The 14,367-nt window shown below is 42.7% G+C and overlaps 2 protein-coding genes across 8 annotated transcripts; both read right to left on the bottom strand.

The window, feature by feature from the left end:
- Nucleotides 1–5: 5 nt before the first annotated feature.
- Nucleotides 6–2,223, bottom strand: LOC135666022 (protein DETOXIFICATION 49-like). Its single transcript, XM_065177514.1, has one exon. The coding sequence runs from the start codon at nucleotides 1,623–1,625 to the stop codon at nucleotides 6–8; it is 1,620 nt and encodes a 539-aa protein (XP_065033586.1). The 5' UTR covers nucleotides 1,626–2,223.
- A 2,366-nt stretch (nucleotides 2,224–4,589) lies between these two features.
- LOC135666023 (uncharacterized) lies at nucleotides 4,590–11,398 on the bottom strand. Of its 7 annotated transcripts, XR_010509672.1 has the most exons (9): nucleotides 11,170–11,398; nucleotides 10,945–11,098; nucleotides 9,723–9,836; nucleotides 8,360–8,597; nucleotides 7,247–7,311; nucleotides 7,119–7,162; nucleotides 6,295–6,418; nucleotides 5,642–5,750; nucleotides 4,590–5,124 (listed from the first exon to the last, which is right to left on the bottom strand). XR_010509672.1 is itself a non-coding variant. In XM_065177515.1 (7 exons), exons 2-7 carry the CDS (start codon nucleotides 11,038–11,040, stop codon nucleotides 5,105–5,107), a joined length of 657 nt encoding a protein of 218 aa, XP_065033587.1. In that variant the 5' UTR covers nucleotides 11,041–11,098; nucleotides 11,170–11,394; the 3' UTR covers nucleotides 4,590–5,104. The 7 variants fall into 7 exon arrangements, 4 of the variants coding, with proteins under 4 accessions (XP_065033587.1, XP_065033588.1, XP_065033589.1 ...); XR_010509673.1 differs by lacking the exon at nucleotides 5,642–5,750; XR_010509671.1 differs by lacking the exon at nucleotides 7,119–7,162 and having other exon boundaries at nucleotides 11,170–11,394.
- Between the last annotated feature and the right edge of the window lie 2,969 nt (nucleotides 11,399–14,367).

The raw sequence follows: 14,367 nt of genomic DNA, 5'->3' as shown, positions 1-14,367 counted from the left end.
TCATGCTACGAACTTGGCTGCTCAATCTTTATAATCAGGCTGCCAGTCTCATCGACGTGATCCACGGGCATGCCCTTCTGCGGCGGCGACGGCAACGCGTCGTTGACTGCACCGCTGGCCGCGCCGGTGAGCTGCTGCGCCCGCTCCGCCTGCGTGATCCAATCGGTCCTCTTGATGACTAAGAGCATTAGCAGGACGCATGTGGTCTGCGCCGCCAGCAGCCCGAGCCAGAGCCCTTTGAAGTCGAGCCCGGTGAAAAATGTGAGCCCGACGGCGACCGGCATCCCGACGGCGTAGAAGGAACCCAGGTTCACGTTGGCGCCGACCCTTGGCCGGGCGCTGCCTCGCAGCACCCCGCACCCGGTGGTCTGCGGGCAGTTCCCGAACTCGCACAGGCCGAGGATCGGCAGCACGGAGGAGGTGAGCCCGAGGATCGCTGAGTCGGTGGTGAACATTGTGGCCCACGCGTGGCGCACCGAGACGGAGAAGCAGAAGGCGAAGAGGCCGAGAGCGAAGCTGCATGACAGGCCGACGGTGGCGGCTCTTCTTGCTCGGTCGGGTCGGTTTGCACCGAGCTCGTTGCCGACACGAGTCGAGACGCCGAAGCTGAGCGAGGAAGGGAAAATGTAAATGAGAGAGGTAGTCTGGATGAGAATGCCCATGGAGGCAACGGTGGCCTGCGGGTTCAAGAGAAGGCCGCACAGGATGATCATGATCTCGTACCACCACCACTCCAAGCACACAGAGACGCAGCTGGGCACGGCCAGGTTGAGGAGGGGTCTCCAGTCTCTGAAGCACTCGGTGGAGAAGGAAAGCCCACCGGTGCTGCGATGGAGGTCCGAGAGATAGATATAAGCTACGAGGAAGAGTACGAGATTGACGTTGGTCCAAACAGAGGCTAGCGCCACGCCGCCGATGCCGAGGCGAAGGACGGAGACCAAGAGGTAACTGATGGGCAGGTGGAGGGCGACGGAGATCGCGGCGCATGCGGTGAGAGGGAGAGTGATGGACTGGGTGCGGAGGTAGATGCGAAGGGGATGGAGGAAGGACTGGAGGAGGAGGTCGGGGAGGGAGGCGTGGAGGTAAGCGCTGGCGGCGGCGGCCAGCGCCGGGTCTTGGCCGAGGAGGAGGAGGATGGGGCGGATGTAGAACCAGAGGAGTGCGATGGGGAGGGAGGCGAAGAGGAGGAGGAGGACGGTGCGATGGAGCGCCAGGCCGAGGAGGCGGTGGCGCTGCGCGCCGAAGGCCTGCCCGCATATGGGCTCCATGCCCATGGCGAGCCCCGAGAGGACGGAATAGCCGGTGATGTTGGCGAACCCGATGGCGAGGGCGCCTCCGGCGAGCGGCAGGTCGCCGAGGCGACCAAGAAACAGCATGGAGATCATGGACCGGGAATAGAGGAGCAGGCCGGTGAGGACCATCGGCAAGGCCAAGCTCAGAATGGACTTGGCTTCTATAAGAGCCAACGTTACGGAATTCGGGGGCTTCGGCTGTAGGACCGGCGGCACGGTGGTCAGCGGCTTTTGGACGTCGACGACAAAGGGGAATGTGAGGAAGCCATGAGGATTATGGTGGTGGTCGCATCGGTACGGCGAAGCAGAGCTGGGGTTGTCAGGCACGAACATGGTCGGCTCTTTAACTAGTTTGATGCAACCAAGTTACAAGGAGAGGAACAAAACGGACACTGTTGCGTGCAGGCTGAGAAAAGGAGAAGAAGGGAAGAGGCTAATAGACGATGTTTGTCGTCTCGTCTCTGGAGTAGAGCGACAAGGGAGACGTTGCCGGGCCTGCATACAGCAGCAGGCACAGCGAATAAGCTGTGGGAGGGGGATTTTGGTTCGGAATGCCTCTAATTTTGGTGCAGAAGAGCCAATGGGGAAGTGAGACATGGTGTGAGGGGGTATATATAGCGGGAGACGACTTGTTTCACGTCAATCGATGGCCACTACGGGAGCAACAAGCAACGCCCAAAAACGGGACGGTTCTTCTGCCGCTTTCTTGGTTGCGTCGGCGCACCCGCGTACGGGGCTCATAGCGGGATGCGCTTCCAGGGGGGAAGAATTCCGGAGAATATGTTTTGACTTTTCTTTGGTGGGTATTCGATCGAGTTTTGAAGCGTGCGTTAAGTTCGCCAGTTTTGACCTTTCTTCACACTCTGCACACCACGCGGACGAGAGATGGCAGCCGCTGTCAATGTAGACTTCCCACTCACGACCCATACGTTGCGTAAACCCGTCCTTCAGCCTTTCAACATTTTGACACCGTCAAATTCTACCTCCTCCTCCTTCTCCTCCACTCTTGGTGTGATACCACTTGCGATCGTCAACTGTGGCACAGACCAAGCATAACACCAGAATTGAGGTACAGGTTTCAGTTGCAGGTAGGTGAAGGAAACATATCGAGCCCATTGCCAGCACATTTTGATTTCTTGCTTTCCAGTTGGCGATCACACGTGAAGCTTCCTCAGTGATGATGGGAATATACTGACTGTGCTATGATGTGGTGGTAACATGGAGGAGGAACATATCGCATGCATCAGCAAAGTCAAAACCAAATCAAGCTGTCTCGATTAATCAGAGCTCACATGCAGGTGGAGGAGAAGGAAGCGCGGAGATCTTGGCTGGTGTTCCGAAGCTTCCTCGTGCATGGAGAGTGCCTCTCTCTCTCTCTCTCTCTCTCTCTCTCTCTCTCTCTCTCTCTCTCTCTTTATATATGCGTCGAAGGTTTCCTTGTAGTAAACGGAGAAGAAGCAGGAAACTCTATGTCCCTGTTTTCTCTCCTTCCCTGTTTTTGCTTGCTTCTCTTCTCGTGCATCTTGTGGCTAAGGGTTGATTGGTGCCATGTGAATTCCACTAAATGTGTATCTCGTGCAATAATATGTGACGGCAACGTCGGATTTGTCGCGGAGACCAGGGTGGATGCAGCACACAGAATGTTTCAGCTTCAGCGGAGGATAAATAGATTCTGTTCCACCACCACCGCCTGAACCCTACCCAGCCGAGTAAAGGCCACTCTCACCAACGCTGACAACGCCATGCGTCACTGTCCACGGAGCCACCGTGAACACAAGGATTGGTCGACAACCATGAGCAGGTGGCAGCTCATATCCGGAACTCATATGCTCTTCGACACGCTCGCGCACCGGACTGGGAGTACCCGAACACACATGCTTGGATACGTACACATGGAATATCGCTTTCCAATGGAAGGACCACGCAATGGGTTGTCCCGTGCCTCGACACCGTGTAACGTGGCCGGCCAAACCTTGCTTGGCATCGTGTGGTGGGAGATGGTTACAGCTTGTTGCAACCTTGAAACCAGCAAGGCGAAACGATGGTTGCTCGGAGCTTGTCGACGGGACGGATAGGGATGGCTACTGGTCTTAGTATCGTCTCTCAGAGTGGCTGCCATAAATCTCCTCTTGTTCGAGCTGGAACATACGATGAGCTGCTTGTTTGCATCTGAATTATAAGGTGGTCACAAGCTGCAGGGACCAGCATTGAGTTGCCAAAATAAGGGCTCCAGAAGTCCTTTACCTCCCTGTCGTTTGTGAATCGAGTGAGAGATAGCAGCAGTCTCTCTGGCGCTGCACAGATACCGCAAGGAGAGGTCAGGGCGCAAACAGGGGAGAAGGACAGAACAATCGTCCCATATGTCAGTCCCAAGTATCCATCGATATTCATGTCAGCAATCCAGAACTCGTTCATTCCATATATGTATCTTTTCCGTGAAGATAGTCATTAGCATTCGTTTCTCGATCATAGATCGACAAGCCTTGCTCAGAAGCGAGCTTGGGGCCTGTCAAGGAACTGACGGCAGCATCCACAGTACTGCGGAAGCTTTCTTCGAGCTGACGCTGCTGCACTGATTGGAAAACGACAGGGTAAATGATTTATGCGTGTCCATGAAATCGAGCGGAACGCGTGAAGTATCTTAGACAGGTCATAGCTGTTCCCGTGTCATCATTAAGGTTAGTGGTTGTGGGAGGTTGACTTGCTATTTGTGATCGATAATTTTTTATCGCAGGTAGTTGTGCGAGCTTGAGCAGCTGCTTTAGGAGGATGAGTGCCGAAGAAGGTCAGAAGATCCTCTCCGGGTAACTTTGAATTGTCTGCTTGGTCAGAGAAGACGTTTACGTTGTCGCCACAAGTAGACGTCTTTGGCAATCGCAGTCTTGCCATGGTGGTATTCACGACGGTAGTCCGACTCCATCCTGTTGCTTGGCTGATGCAACGCTGTTGACGATATTGCTTGGCTGATGCACCGCTCTCGACGTCTTTATCTGCCGCCTGAATGTGGAGCTCGTGATGCACGCTCTTCACCTTTGTGATGGAGGTGGGAGTCGTCGGCTCAGACTTTATGAGTGTCTCTACCGTGTGCCGGAAATATTTCCAAATGAAACGTGACTCGCCATATGAAATCGAATCGTGATAATATATTTAACCCTATAACGATTGAGAAGTAAATAAATATCTTGGATCGATCCAAAAGGACGAAATCGTATGAACTCATTCCTCGTGGGTCCTGAAAATAATGCTGATAGTCCTGCGCACCAAACTGTTACTTTTGACAGGGAGACACATCGGATCTAGTGGTATTTTTCTCGTAGTATCTGAATCTTACATGTCAATCTATGGTTCAAATCTTTCTCGCTGCTCCTGCTTTTATTGTACAAGTAGGAGAAATAGATATGACAAAATCTTTTGAGAAATCTGTCTAATTACAATACTTTAGTAGCCCGAGATCCAAGTCCATGTTCCTCAAGTTTTGAGGGCCCATAGTAGCATCAAATATCTCTCAATCAGTGGAAAGAACCAGCATCGATTATGCGAAGAGCTACAGTTTCTTGGCCTTTGATTGCTCGTGACAAGAACAGCAGGAAATCTGATTCATGAGGAACACCCGAGTTGTTCAAATGAGGCTAAAACTGTGTGGTAAACGGAGCAGAGGAGTCGAAGAGCAATCGAACATGAGGAGTGCAGCCGTTTGTGATGTACAGATACTGCAGCACAAATGGCACAAGGGATGTCACTCGTCTGCAGATACTGCAGCCATTACTCATCTGCAGCTCTCGTGTGCATCCACTCAAGAACCAAGAACCTCGTCATCGCATACTGGGCATGCCTGAAACAAAGGTAAGATGACGAAGAATAATACTGACCTTTTATGTTAAATCAAAATTCTAGCTATAGAGGTTGCATGAGAAACTTTGATTGACTAAAGAAATGTGCATCTACAACATATAGAAATTTGTAGAATGAGAAGCCGAATTGCAGGTTTATAGGTCAGCATGGGGTTTAGAGTAATCAAGCTCCTTACACCTACTTTTGAGTTCTTTTATGAGAACTATGGTGTCCCATACGTTCTCATTTCTGTACACCAAAAGAAGCTTCAACAATGGCGCAGAGCGTTCCCTTTTTACAAGATCATATATCCACAATAAGTTGTGCAGGGTTTATTTTCCGAAGAATAAAACAGTATCACCACTTTAAATCCAATCTAAAGTCCTGCTTGGCAGGAAGGTACAGGAAAAAAAACATGATGCCCTTCATACTCCAGATAAAGCAATGCTAATAAGAACAGAACCTATATCGACGAGCGCAAAATAATGATCATCGAAATGGTAAGTACAAACACATACCTTATTAAATCTTAACCATCAAGTTATACAATCTTTATGGTATTGATGCTGGCAATGTAACTTAATAAACTTATCTCTTTTCTTGTAAGCCATGCAACATATCACACATCTGCATGCAGCAACATCATCAGTGTCACTTGAGAAGGGAGTTCAAATCTAAAATTTCCTGCTTTTCACTTCTACTAACTTTAGTCGATATGAAAGTTCACAATTTTTGTTTGATTTGTACTTTTGTTGGCGTTTCATTTATAAAGGTCACTGTTTTCATTATAATGTATTCAAGAACAAAAACTAGAGCAAAACATATCAGGATATGTTACCCAGAGACTCACAAACAGAATAGATCCAGACTCACAAACTGCTACCGATCGATTATAAATATGTTGAAAAGAATAAATGTCTACATTTCCATCATGAACAAGTTCATTACGGTTGATGACTTGTGTCTTGGTTGCTCTTTTGTTTAGGAAGGATATGTCTCTCACATACAAGATAGAAGAAACCAAAGTACTAGTTTGACCAACATCTTAAAACAAACTTGAAATGTCAAATGTTCAGCAAAAGCTTTACATCTTATGATATACTGTGCTGTAAGTCCTAAGGAAAAGTATAATGTTGTACACGATAAATAAACAAATTAGATTAACACATACTCTTATGTTTGTCTTTTTTGGAAAATAACCCTGCTTTGTATGTTGAAGATTGCAATAAGGAAATCGGCTCATCTGGTAATCCTCTGCTTTCAGTAGCTATGGTTTCACCCCATTGTGGCAACTCCTAAAATTGCAGAAATGACTTTTTCAGTTTTGATTATATAACCAGTCAGCAACAGAAATTAAATACAATTTATGCAAGATTAAAGAGATGTACATAATTTAGTCTCAAGCACAATGCACATATGATTATATAACTGTATAAGAAATCTTAAATACTATATTGAAATATACAAAATAACAGTTTGTCAGACTTAAAAAAAAGGCTGATTGAAAAAATGACATTTCCAAAAAAGTTGATCAGATACCCATTGAAACTCCCAAAGACAACTTGTGATATAAATGTTATCAGAAAGCAGCATGTTGACATCAAAATATCTTTAGGACTATTTTATGAGTACAATAGCTGCCAATGATCACTATGAATAGCTAAAGAGTGACATTTGATAAAAGCTGATCGACTGCAAAAGAGAGACATTATATGCTGATCAATCAGATCAGAAGCATGATCTATATCTTGCAGCTTTCTCTTGTTGGAGATAGGCTAGTCTCAAAGTAGCAGCAGTATTATTTATACCAGTATAGTATAAAAAATTATATAAGATACCATGTATAATATAATAAGTTATATTCAATATACCAACTGATTTATCCAAACTATATGCCAGAAACAGCCATAACAGAGATCAAGTTTCTTCTCAGTGCAGTTGATATTGAACCGACTAATGGATTAAAAAAAGAAGCGATAGTAAGGGCAAACAGACCTCATAACTCATATTGTCTAGTTCAATATCTTCTTCTCTTCCCACTTGTGCATCATCAATAGCAAGAATTTAATTTCAAATACACAATCAACATTCTGATAAGGAACACTAGGTATGATCCGAAGTACCTGAGAAGATGTGCTTGCAGAATTGCACTCAGCACTTGCGGTGAAAGATTGTGCAGGAGTGATATCTTGAACAAAAATTATTAAATAACAAATGTTAGCAGTGGAATTACCAAATCTTCAACAAAATACATCAATACATTAATGACACTAAAAATAATCCACAAGGTCTCAGTTATAAGGAGTCAGCTAATGGACCTCTTCCTGTCACTGAACTCTGTTATAAAACTCAATATCCATTAAACCAAAAATTGGATTAGTAATTGCTAATGATGCCAATACTTTTTTTTTAAGATATTGGCCGAAGCAGCTATCAGAGCACCTCTTTTTACCCTAAGAAATAGCCCCTTCAAGATTTTAATAGTTGTGACACCCCAAATAGTTTCACATCATTAACATGGGATTAATATGGTTTCGAGCCTATCGATTTATAATGGGCTTTTCTCTTGTGATAATTGATATTGGAACAGATCTAGTACTAGATATTATGGGGAGACATGATTAGAGAAAGAAACTTGGATGATGCCTGTGGCACATCATAACGTGAAATCATCACCACTGCACCAGACCTTAAGTGTAACCAGGCATGACTATGAGCTATGCATTTGGCTTTGGGTTTTGGTGAGCATGCAAAGCCCTTAACCCCCAACGGCAACATGGTCTCAGATATATTAAATCAATGGATTAGTTTTCTCATTGGATTGGATCATTGAATAATTCATTCTTGAGATGCTTAATGGTGAATAACCATAACTTAATTTATATCATAGAAGTAGAAAAATAATTTAACCTAAGGCATCGGCTCTTGGTGTAGCTTTAGTTCTTGCTAAACTGATTTTGAGAGGCTGATTATTTGGCTGAATAGTACAGATAGATTCACATGAAGAAGTGAGACTGATGGATTAACTATTTGACATAAACTTGCTGTAATTATTAAAATAACATGACATATTTGAATATTATCATCCATAATCATCTAAGGTCAATCCCACAAATAAAAGGTGAGAAAATTGAAAAACTAATGTCGTAAGAATACAGGCAAAGAGGTTATGAAATTAATTCCAGTTGAAAAAATAATTTGAAAAGGGTATGATGTTGCTTGGAAAAGATATTTACTACTAGCTTCAATTCTGGTAACTTCACCAAATGAAGTATCAGCAAGCTGATTCTCTGACTCCTGCAGTTCTCTATCTAATGCCTCATCAAGAGCTAGCTGTTGCTCAACTCTAGCCATTCTTGAAGAATTTCCTTCTCCCATGTTTCTATCATGACCATTGTTCAGCCTAGAACTGCCACCATGAACATTTCCTTGGAACGATAGATATATGCTTTCCTGAAAGAAAGTTTGCCCAAACTACAAGAAATTAAAGCTAAAATTTGTTTCCTTAACAATGAATAAATTCATGTTTCGTAGCACAAATTATGTAAATATTTCATCGCCAAAGTGGCTGTTTCAGTTCTTCAACACAATCACACATATAAATGTAAAACTTGATTGTGTGTGCGTATATACACAAAATTGTTCACAAGATAAGCCATCGCACCCTATTATAAAAGAAAGAAAACAAATATGTAGAGATTTGAGGAATAATTATTCTGATAGAGTTATCTTCTTGTGGAGTCAATAGTTGTGAAACGATTTTGACTTGCTCTTTAGCTTATGAAAAATCAATCCTTGTTCACACAAGAAGTGGTAACATCAGACAGTTACATGATAGTTGCTAGATTTATGGTCACAGACAATGCGAACAATTGTCTCTAGAAGGTCAAAATTTTTTGCAATATGAAAGAGTTATGGAAGACGCTAACTAGGAAGATTTATTTCCATTACACAATGTCAAAATTTCCATTGCAGGTTGTATGTGCCATTAGTTTGCAATCACATGCCAAACTTTTCTTCATGATTGTAGGCGAGCACCTGATCATTATCATGTCAATCTTCATGGAACTGCATGGAGATATTCTCTCCACTTGTGATGGCATGGCCGCCTAAATTGATCCTCCCAAATGCCACATTTTTGGGGTGGTGAGTTCAATTATGATAATATTTAATTTCTCAATTTCTCTATAAAATTGCCATTAGAATCTTTGGAAAGTGTTTTCTGAATTATTGAATATGCATAAATATACCTGATTCAGAACTCCCCTTCTGTTTTCTTCAAACAAGAATTAGTCTAGATGATACTTTCTTTCATACAGTATGGTAAAGAATAAAGACAGTCCTGAACATTTTAGCTGACAGAAAGGCATACTGTAGCCAGTAGCCTTGGCATATCGAAGAAGGAAGAGTTAGTTTGTAATGTTTATAAGCCAATTATCGGTTCAGCAGATAGTCCAATTCTACTAATTTATGGCTAAAAAGAATCTTGTAAATTCCATGTTCTCCCAAATGCATCCGCTTTTGCATAACATTCCAACTACAACTATATCGCCCGATTATTATTTTGAGAGAAACAAATGAAAAATGAAGAACACCTACCTGATCCTGAAGCTCCTCAGCTAATGCAAGGTCATCGTGATCATGGAAATAACCTCCAAAATTTTCTTCCACCACATAAGGTGCTGGGACATTCTGTACCATGATGGCGATGTACTAGGGGAAAATTTTCCAAATTTTAGTGCAGAGTGTCATTAAAACTTGGTCTGCCTATATCTACAAGGTTGTGCCAAATACATATACCTTGATTTAAAAATTCTGAAGGCTCATCACACAATATCATAGGTAGCACTATTGTGCAACAGTAACTTAAAATTATATAAAGAAGAAGAAGAACAGAGTTTTAAGCATCATGTAAGCAACTTTTAATGTTTAAGTACTGATAACCATCTATACACAATGGAGTTTAATAATTTCAGTAAACAAAACAACTTTGAAAAGAAAAAAACTTAACAGTTTGATACTTCTCAGCAAACCTAACAAAGAACAGAAATATTCAATAAAGTAGCAAATGTTCAATTGCACACGGCAAAAGGCATCAGTGTTGTTTGACGAGAAACATGGTGCCAATACCATGTCAAAATATTAGGTTTTGGCTTTAAGCTTTGAAGAGCACTCGCAATTTAAGTAGGTAGTTGAGATATAAAACTGGTAAATCTAAGAATAATACAAATGTAAATCTCATTTACGTTCCATAATAAGCCTCAGAAGACCAACCAAAAATAAAAATATTTTCACTATATGTTAAAATGTATTCACATGCGCAATGGACGGAAGATAGCATTTTTCTCATCCTGATCTACGGATTTTAAGGAGATACAACTATGATTATCAGGTAAATATAGCTTAACAGAAGAAATTCAGCAAAGCAGCGTTTCACAGCACGGACATGAATATAAAATTGAAGCAAAAAAAATCATGAAAAAACCATAACATGACTCTAATGGTACGCCATCTACAACATCTTCTCCGACATCTGGAGGGGGATGGGGAGGAGCAAATTTCACTCTAACTTTCACGACAAATAATAGTTCAGCACCAAAAACACACACAAAAGGCCAGCATCTACAGTATCTGGAACACCCTAAGATCCTTCCTTTCCTCCGAACGGATTCTGAAATACTGGTCGCAAGAGCAAAATATCCATCCAAAAGTAGAAAAGAATCAAAGTTGACAAAGCTTAAAGATAAGACTTGACGGCCAACAAAACGGCTCAAGAAACGATCTTTCTCGCAAATAATGAACAAATAACAAGATACTCAGCTGGATTCAAGGCTAAACACTCGAAAATTACGAAGGAAAACAGACAATTCTGACAGCTGGTGGGATCCCTCTCTAATCTGTGACTTCCGGAGTCCATGGCGTTGAAATTTGAAGGGGGAACAACGAAGATAAGACATGACAACGTCTGTTTTATGCTGCATGAAAAGAATTTCAATTGTTGATGATTTCCTCGCGTTTTTGTCCTGCGATATAATTCAAAACTCACCAATAGATTTGGTTGCCTTCCTCCTTTAGCTCACTGCCATGGTTAAGCTAATTTCATGAGATTGCGTTGACTTCTTCAAGCCCCCTCAAGCTGGTGAGTAGAAAGTGCATGGACCCCTAACTTGAATCCAAAACTCATCAATAGATTTGGTTGCCTTCCTCCTTTAGCTCATTGCCATGGTTAAGCTAATTTCATGAGATTGCGTTGACTTCTTCAAGCCCCCTCAAGCTGGCGAGTGGAAGTGCATGAACGCCTAACTTAATCCAAAAAAACAAAAACAAAAACAAAAAAAAACTTATTTGGATAATGGTTTAGTAAAAACATTGCTGATTTACAGTGAAGAGGGATTTTTTTTTGTTTTATAAGAGCATGAATAGTAACTTTTTTAAAGATAAAATGATAATTAATTTTAATATGATTAGTCGGTAAATAGAAGATTAGATTATTTAAGTATAAATTTCTTATTCAATTTATGGATGAGACTTTCAATGAGAGATATGGTCCATCAAAATTACATCATCGACCTAAACAAGAATAAAATAATATTATTATTTTTTTATAAATAAATAAGAATGTGTTTGCTTTACTAGAATAAAATCCAAGAGTAAATAAAAATTAAGATTGATATAGACGGTCTCCATAAGAAAGTCGTGAAGAAATAAACTTTTTGACATCAAATAATCCAATTTGATACTATGACTAAAGAAAAAATAATCCGAATGATCGCTGCTTTAATCACTTTACCGAACGTTTCTTCGTAAAGATGAGAACTTGTGTGACTAAGCGTATCTTATATCGCTCGATTCAACCATCTTCTTTTATATTTGATTCGGAAAACCCATTTTGAACCAACACCATTGGATTGGTTTGTCGAGGAGGAGGCATAAGGTTCCATGTCTTATTGTCGTGAAAAGTAATTAATTCTTCTTCTATTGCTGTTTTCTAATGCGAAAATTTTAGAGTCTTTTTTTCATATGACATATTTTGGCATCGTCCATATGGATCCCGGCAAGCAGACACAACGATGCAGACGTGGAACCTCAAGTACGATGTAGCGTGTAACATATACGTGACGGGCAGCCGCTTGTTGCCCCCTCCGTACGAATGGCATCATCACGGTACAATCGTCCCGAAAAGCTCAGGACGGTGTCGATCCGTGCAGGTTGGTCGACGCTTGTATAGAAGCTAAAGTTGATCGTCCGAGGAGCCCGCTACAATTAATTGACCCCGTACGATTAATTCATCAACGTATATATAAAAGCTAACCCTCCTTAATCGGGAGGGGGAGAACTTCGAATACTCAACTCTCTCTCTCTCTCTCTCGTTTTACCAAAAGCTAACTTAAGCTTTGGAGGAATCGAGTCGGGAAATCCCCCTCCCAACCTTGACCCGTGTGTAGGAGTCTAACGACGAAGAAGAAGGTCACTCACCAAGAGAGAAGATCGCGCTCGGCGGATGAGGCTCGAACCCGACCCGACGCTCACCCTTACCACCTGAGTATCCACGTGGGCGACAATCTTGTACATCCAGAACTGGATTGAGCCGTACTGATACCTCGACTAAGCGTAAAGGTTCACCAACATTCTTAAAAGTCTTTGGCTCTTGTATAGTATAGTCTTGAATAACCGTGAGTGCTTCACTGGGAGAAGGTTTATGACTACATACATAGTCATCCAAGTGACTAGGAGTCCGTTTGGTGCTTATCGATCGAGTCACATTGGTTGATGGTACTCGTTGCACCAATAAAGGTGGTGAGTCAACGCTATTGTCTTCTAAATCTGAAGTCTTTTGGTTATTTTGAGGATAATTATCCCGTGTATCTTATCAACTTCTGTAGTAGTGTTTTGTTCATCCTATCGTTGATGAGCATTTTCAATATTTATATGTAAATTGGAAAGAAAAATCATCGAGAGGAGAAAGCCAAACGGCTCGAAAAGTTGCGGTTGCTGTTCGCAGTTGCAGGTCGTCTTCGATCACAAGAACATCCATTGCTTGTCGAGCTACTTTGCGTTTGGGAGAAGGGGTCAATCGACTCCAACTTGTGTTGATCTGATGTGTGATTGAAACATGAAAGATATTGGTGATTATAGTTTGAATGACAACATGGTGTGACCATTGGGTGCAAGAATGGAATTGATATGGTGTATTAATCTCTGTTCCAACTGATGACATACATCACACTTTCTGTGATGCTTTCTCAGTAGAAGTTACAGTTCATGCAAAGCCACACTCCTTCATCAGCTTCCCTGTACATACATGGTGGCATTGGGAGGAGGATGGGGAAAACGGTGAGCTTGATTGATGTCCATGGCGAGGGCCAAGTCCTTCCTGTCGCTTCCTTTAAATCCGCCACCGGCAGGAGCTTGGTTGGTGCTGTTGCTCGTGGCGGTGGCTGCGAAGTCTCAAGTAGCTTGGTCGTCTCCGTCTCAGCAGACCTGCTCTGCGAATCTTGGCCAGCTCGCCGCATTCGCTCGCTTCGTTGTTCCTGGCCAAGTCACAGGGCCTCCCGGCGAACAATGCTGCGCCTCTCTCGGACGCGTCGACCATGGCTGCCTCTGCGACACCCTCAGTATCATCGCTCGCCTGTCTGCTCGCTGCAACCTCCCTCGGATCACCTGCAGTATGCTTTCAGCTCATATATGCTGATCCTTCTCATCTGTTTGTTCCTCCGGCTTATATCCTTGATTTCTGGATGCGTACAGGTCCCTGAATGCAGACGGCATGGAGCACTGCCTTTGTCGAGTGGAATCTTGGCTGGTTTTCTGTGTTCTCCTTTGATCTTTCAGCAGTGTGATGATAGTAGTAGAAGTAGGCATCAATAAAAAAGACTGCTTGCTTTTATGGATACTATGGAAGCTGTTAATTGGCTGATTGATACAACTAAAACACAGTGATGCTTCACTTCATTAATAAAGATGCTAATTTTTATGCACATAATTACTGTAGAATAAATGTATGAAAACAAATAAAATACAGATTTTGATTTTTTTTTGTATTTTTTTAATAATGAAAAAAATAGTGAGAAAAATGTAATATCAATTGAAGTATTTAATGGAAAAGATTGTACCAATTGAAGAAGAAATTTGAAGGCCCAAATCTAATTGAAATGCCTTAAGCCCGGCCCAAATTTAAGCCCATGAGTTGCAGGAAGTACGGTCGGCGCCCTCTAATAGCCATGAGTCCCAACCCTTTCGATTT

Source organism: Musa acuminata, unplaced genomic scaffold (genome assembly GCF_036884655.1).
Source record: "Musa acuminata AAA Group cultivar baxijiao unplaced genomic scaffold, Cavendish_Baxijiao_AAA HiC_scaffold_1062, whole genome shotgun sequence".
Classification (NCBI taxonomy): domain Eukaryota; kingdom Viridiplantae; phylum Streptophyta; class Magnoliopsida; order Zingiberales; family Musaceae; genus Musa; species Musa acuminata.
Note: the sequence above shows the minus strand (reverse complement) of the source record. Positions and strands in the feature narration are given on the sequence as shown.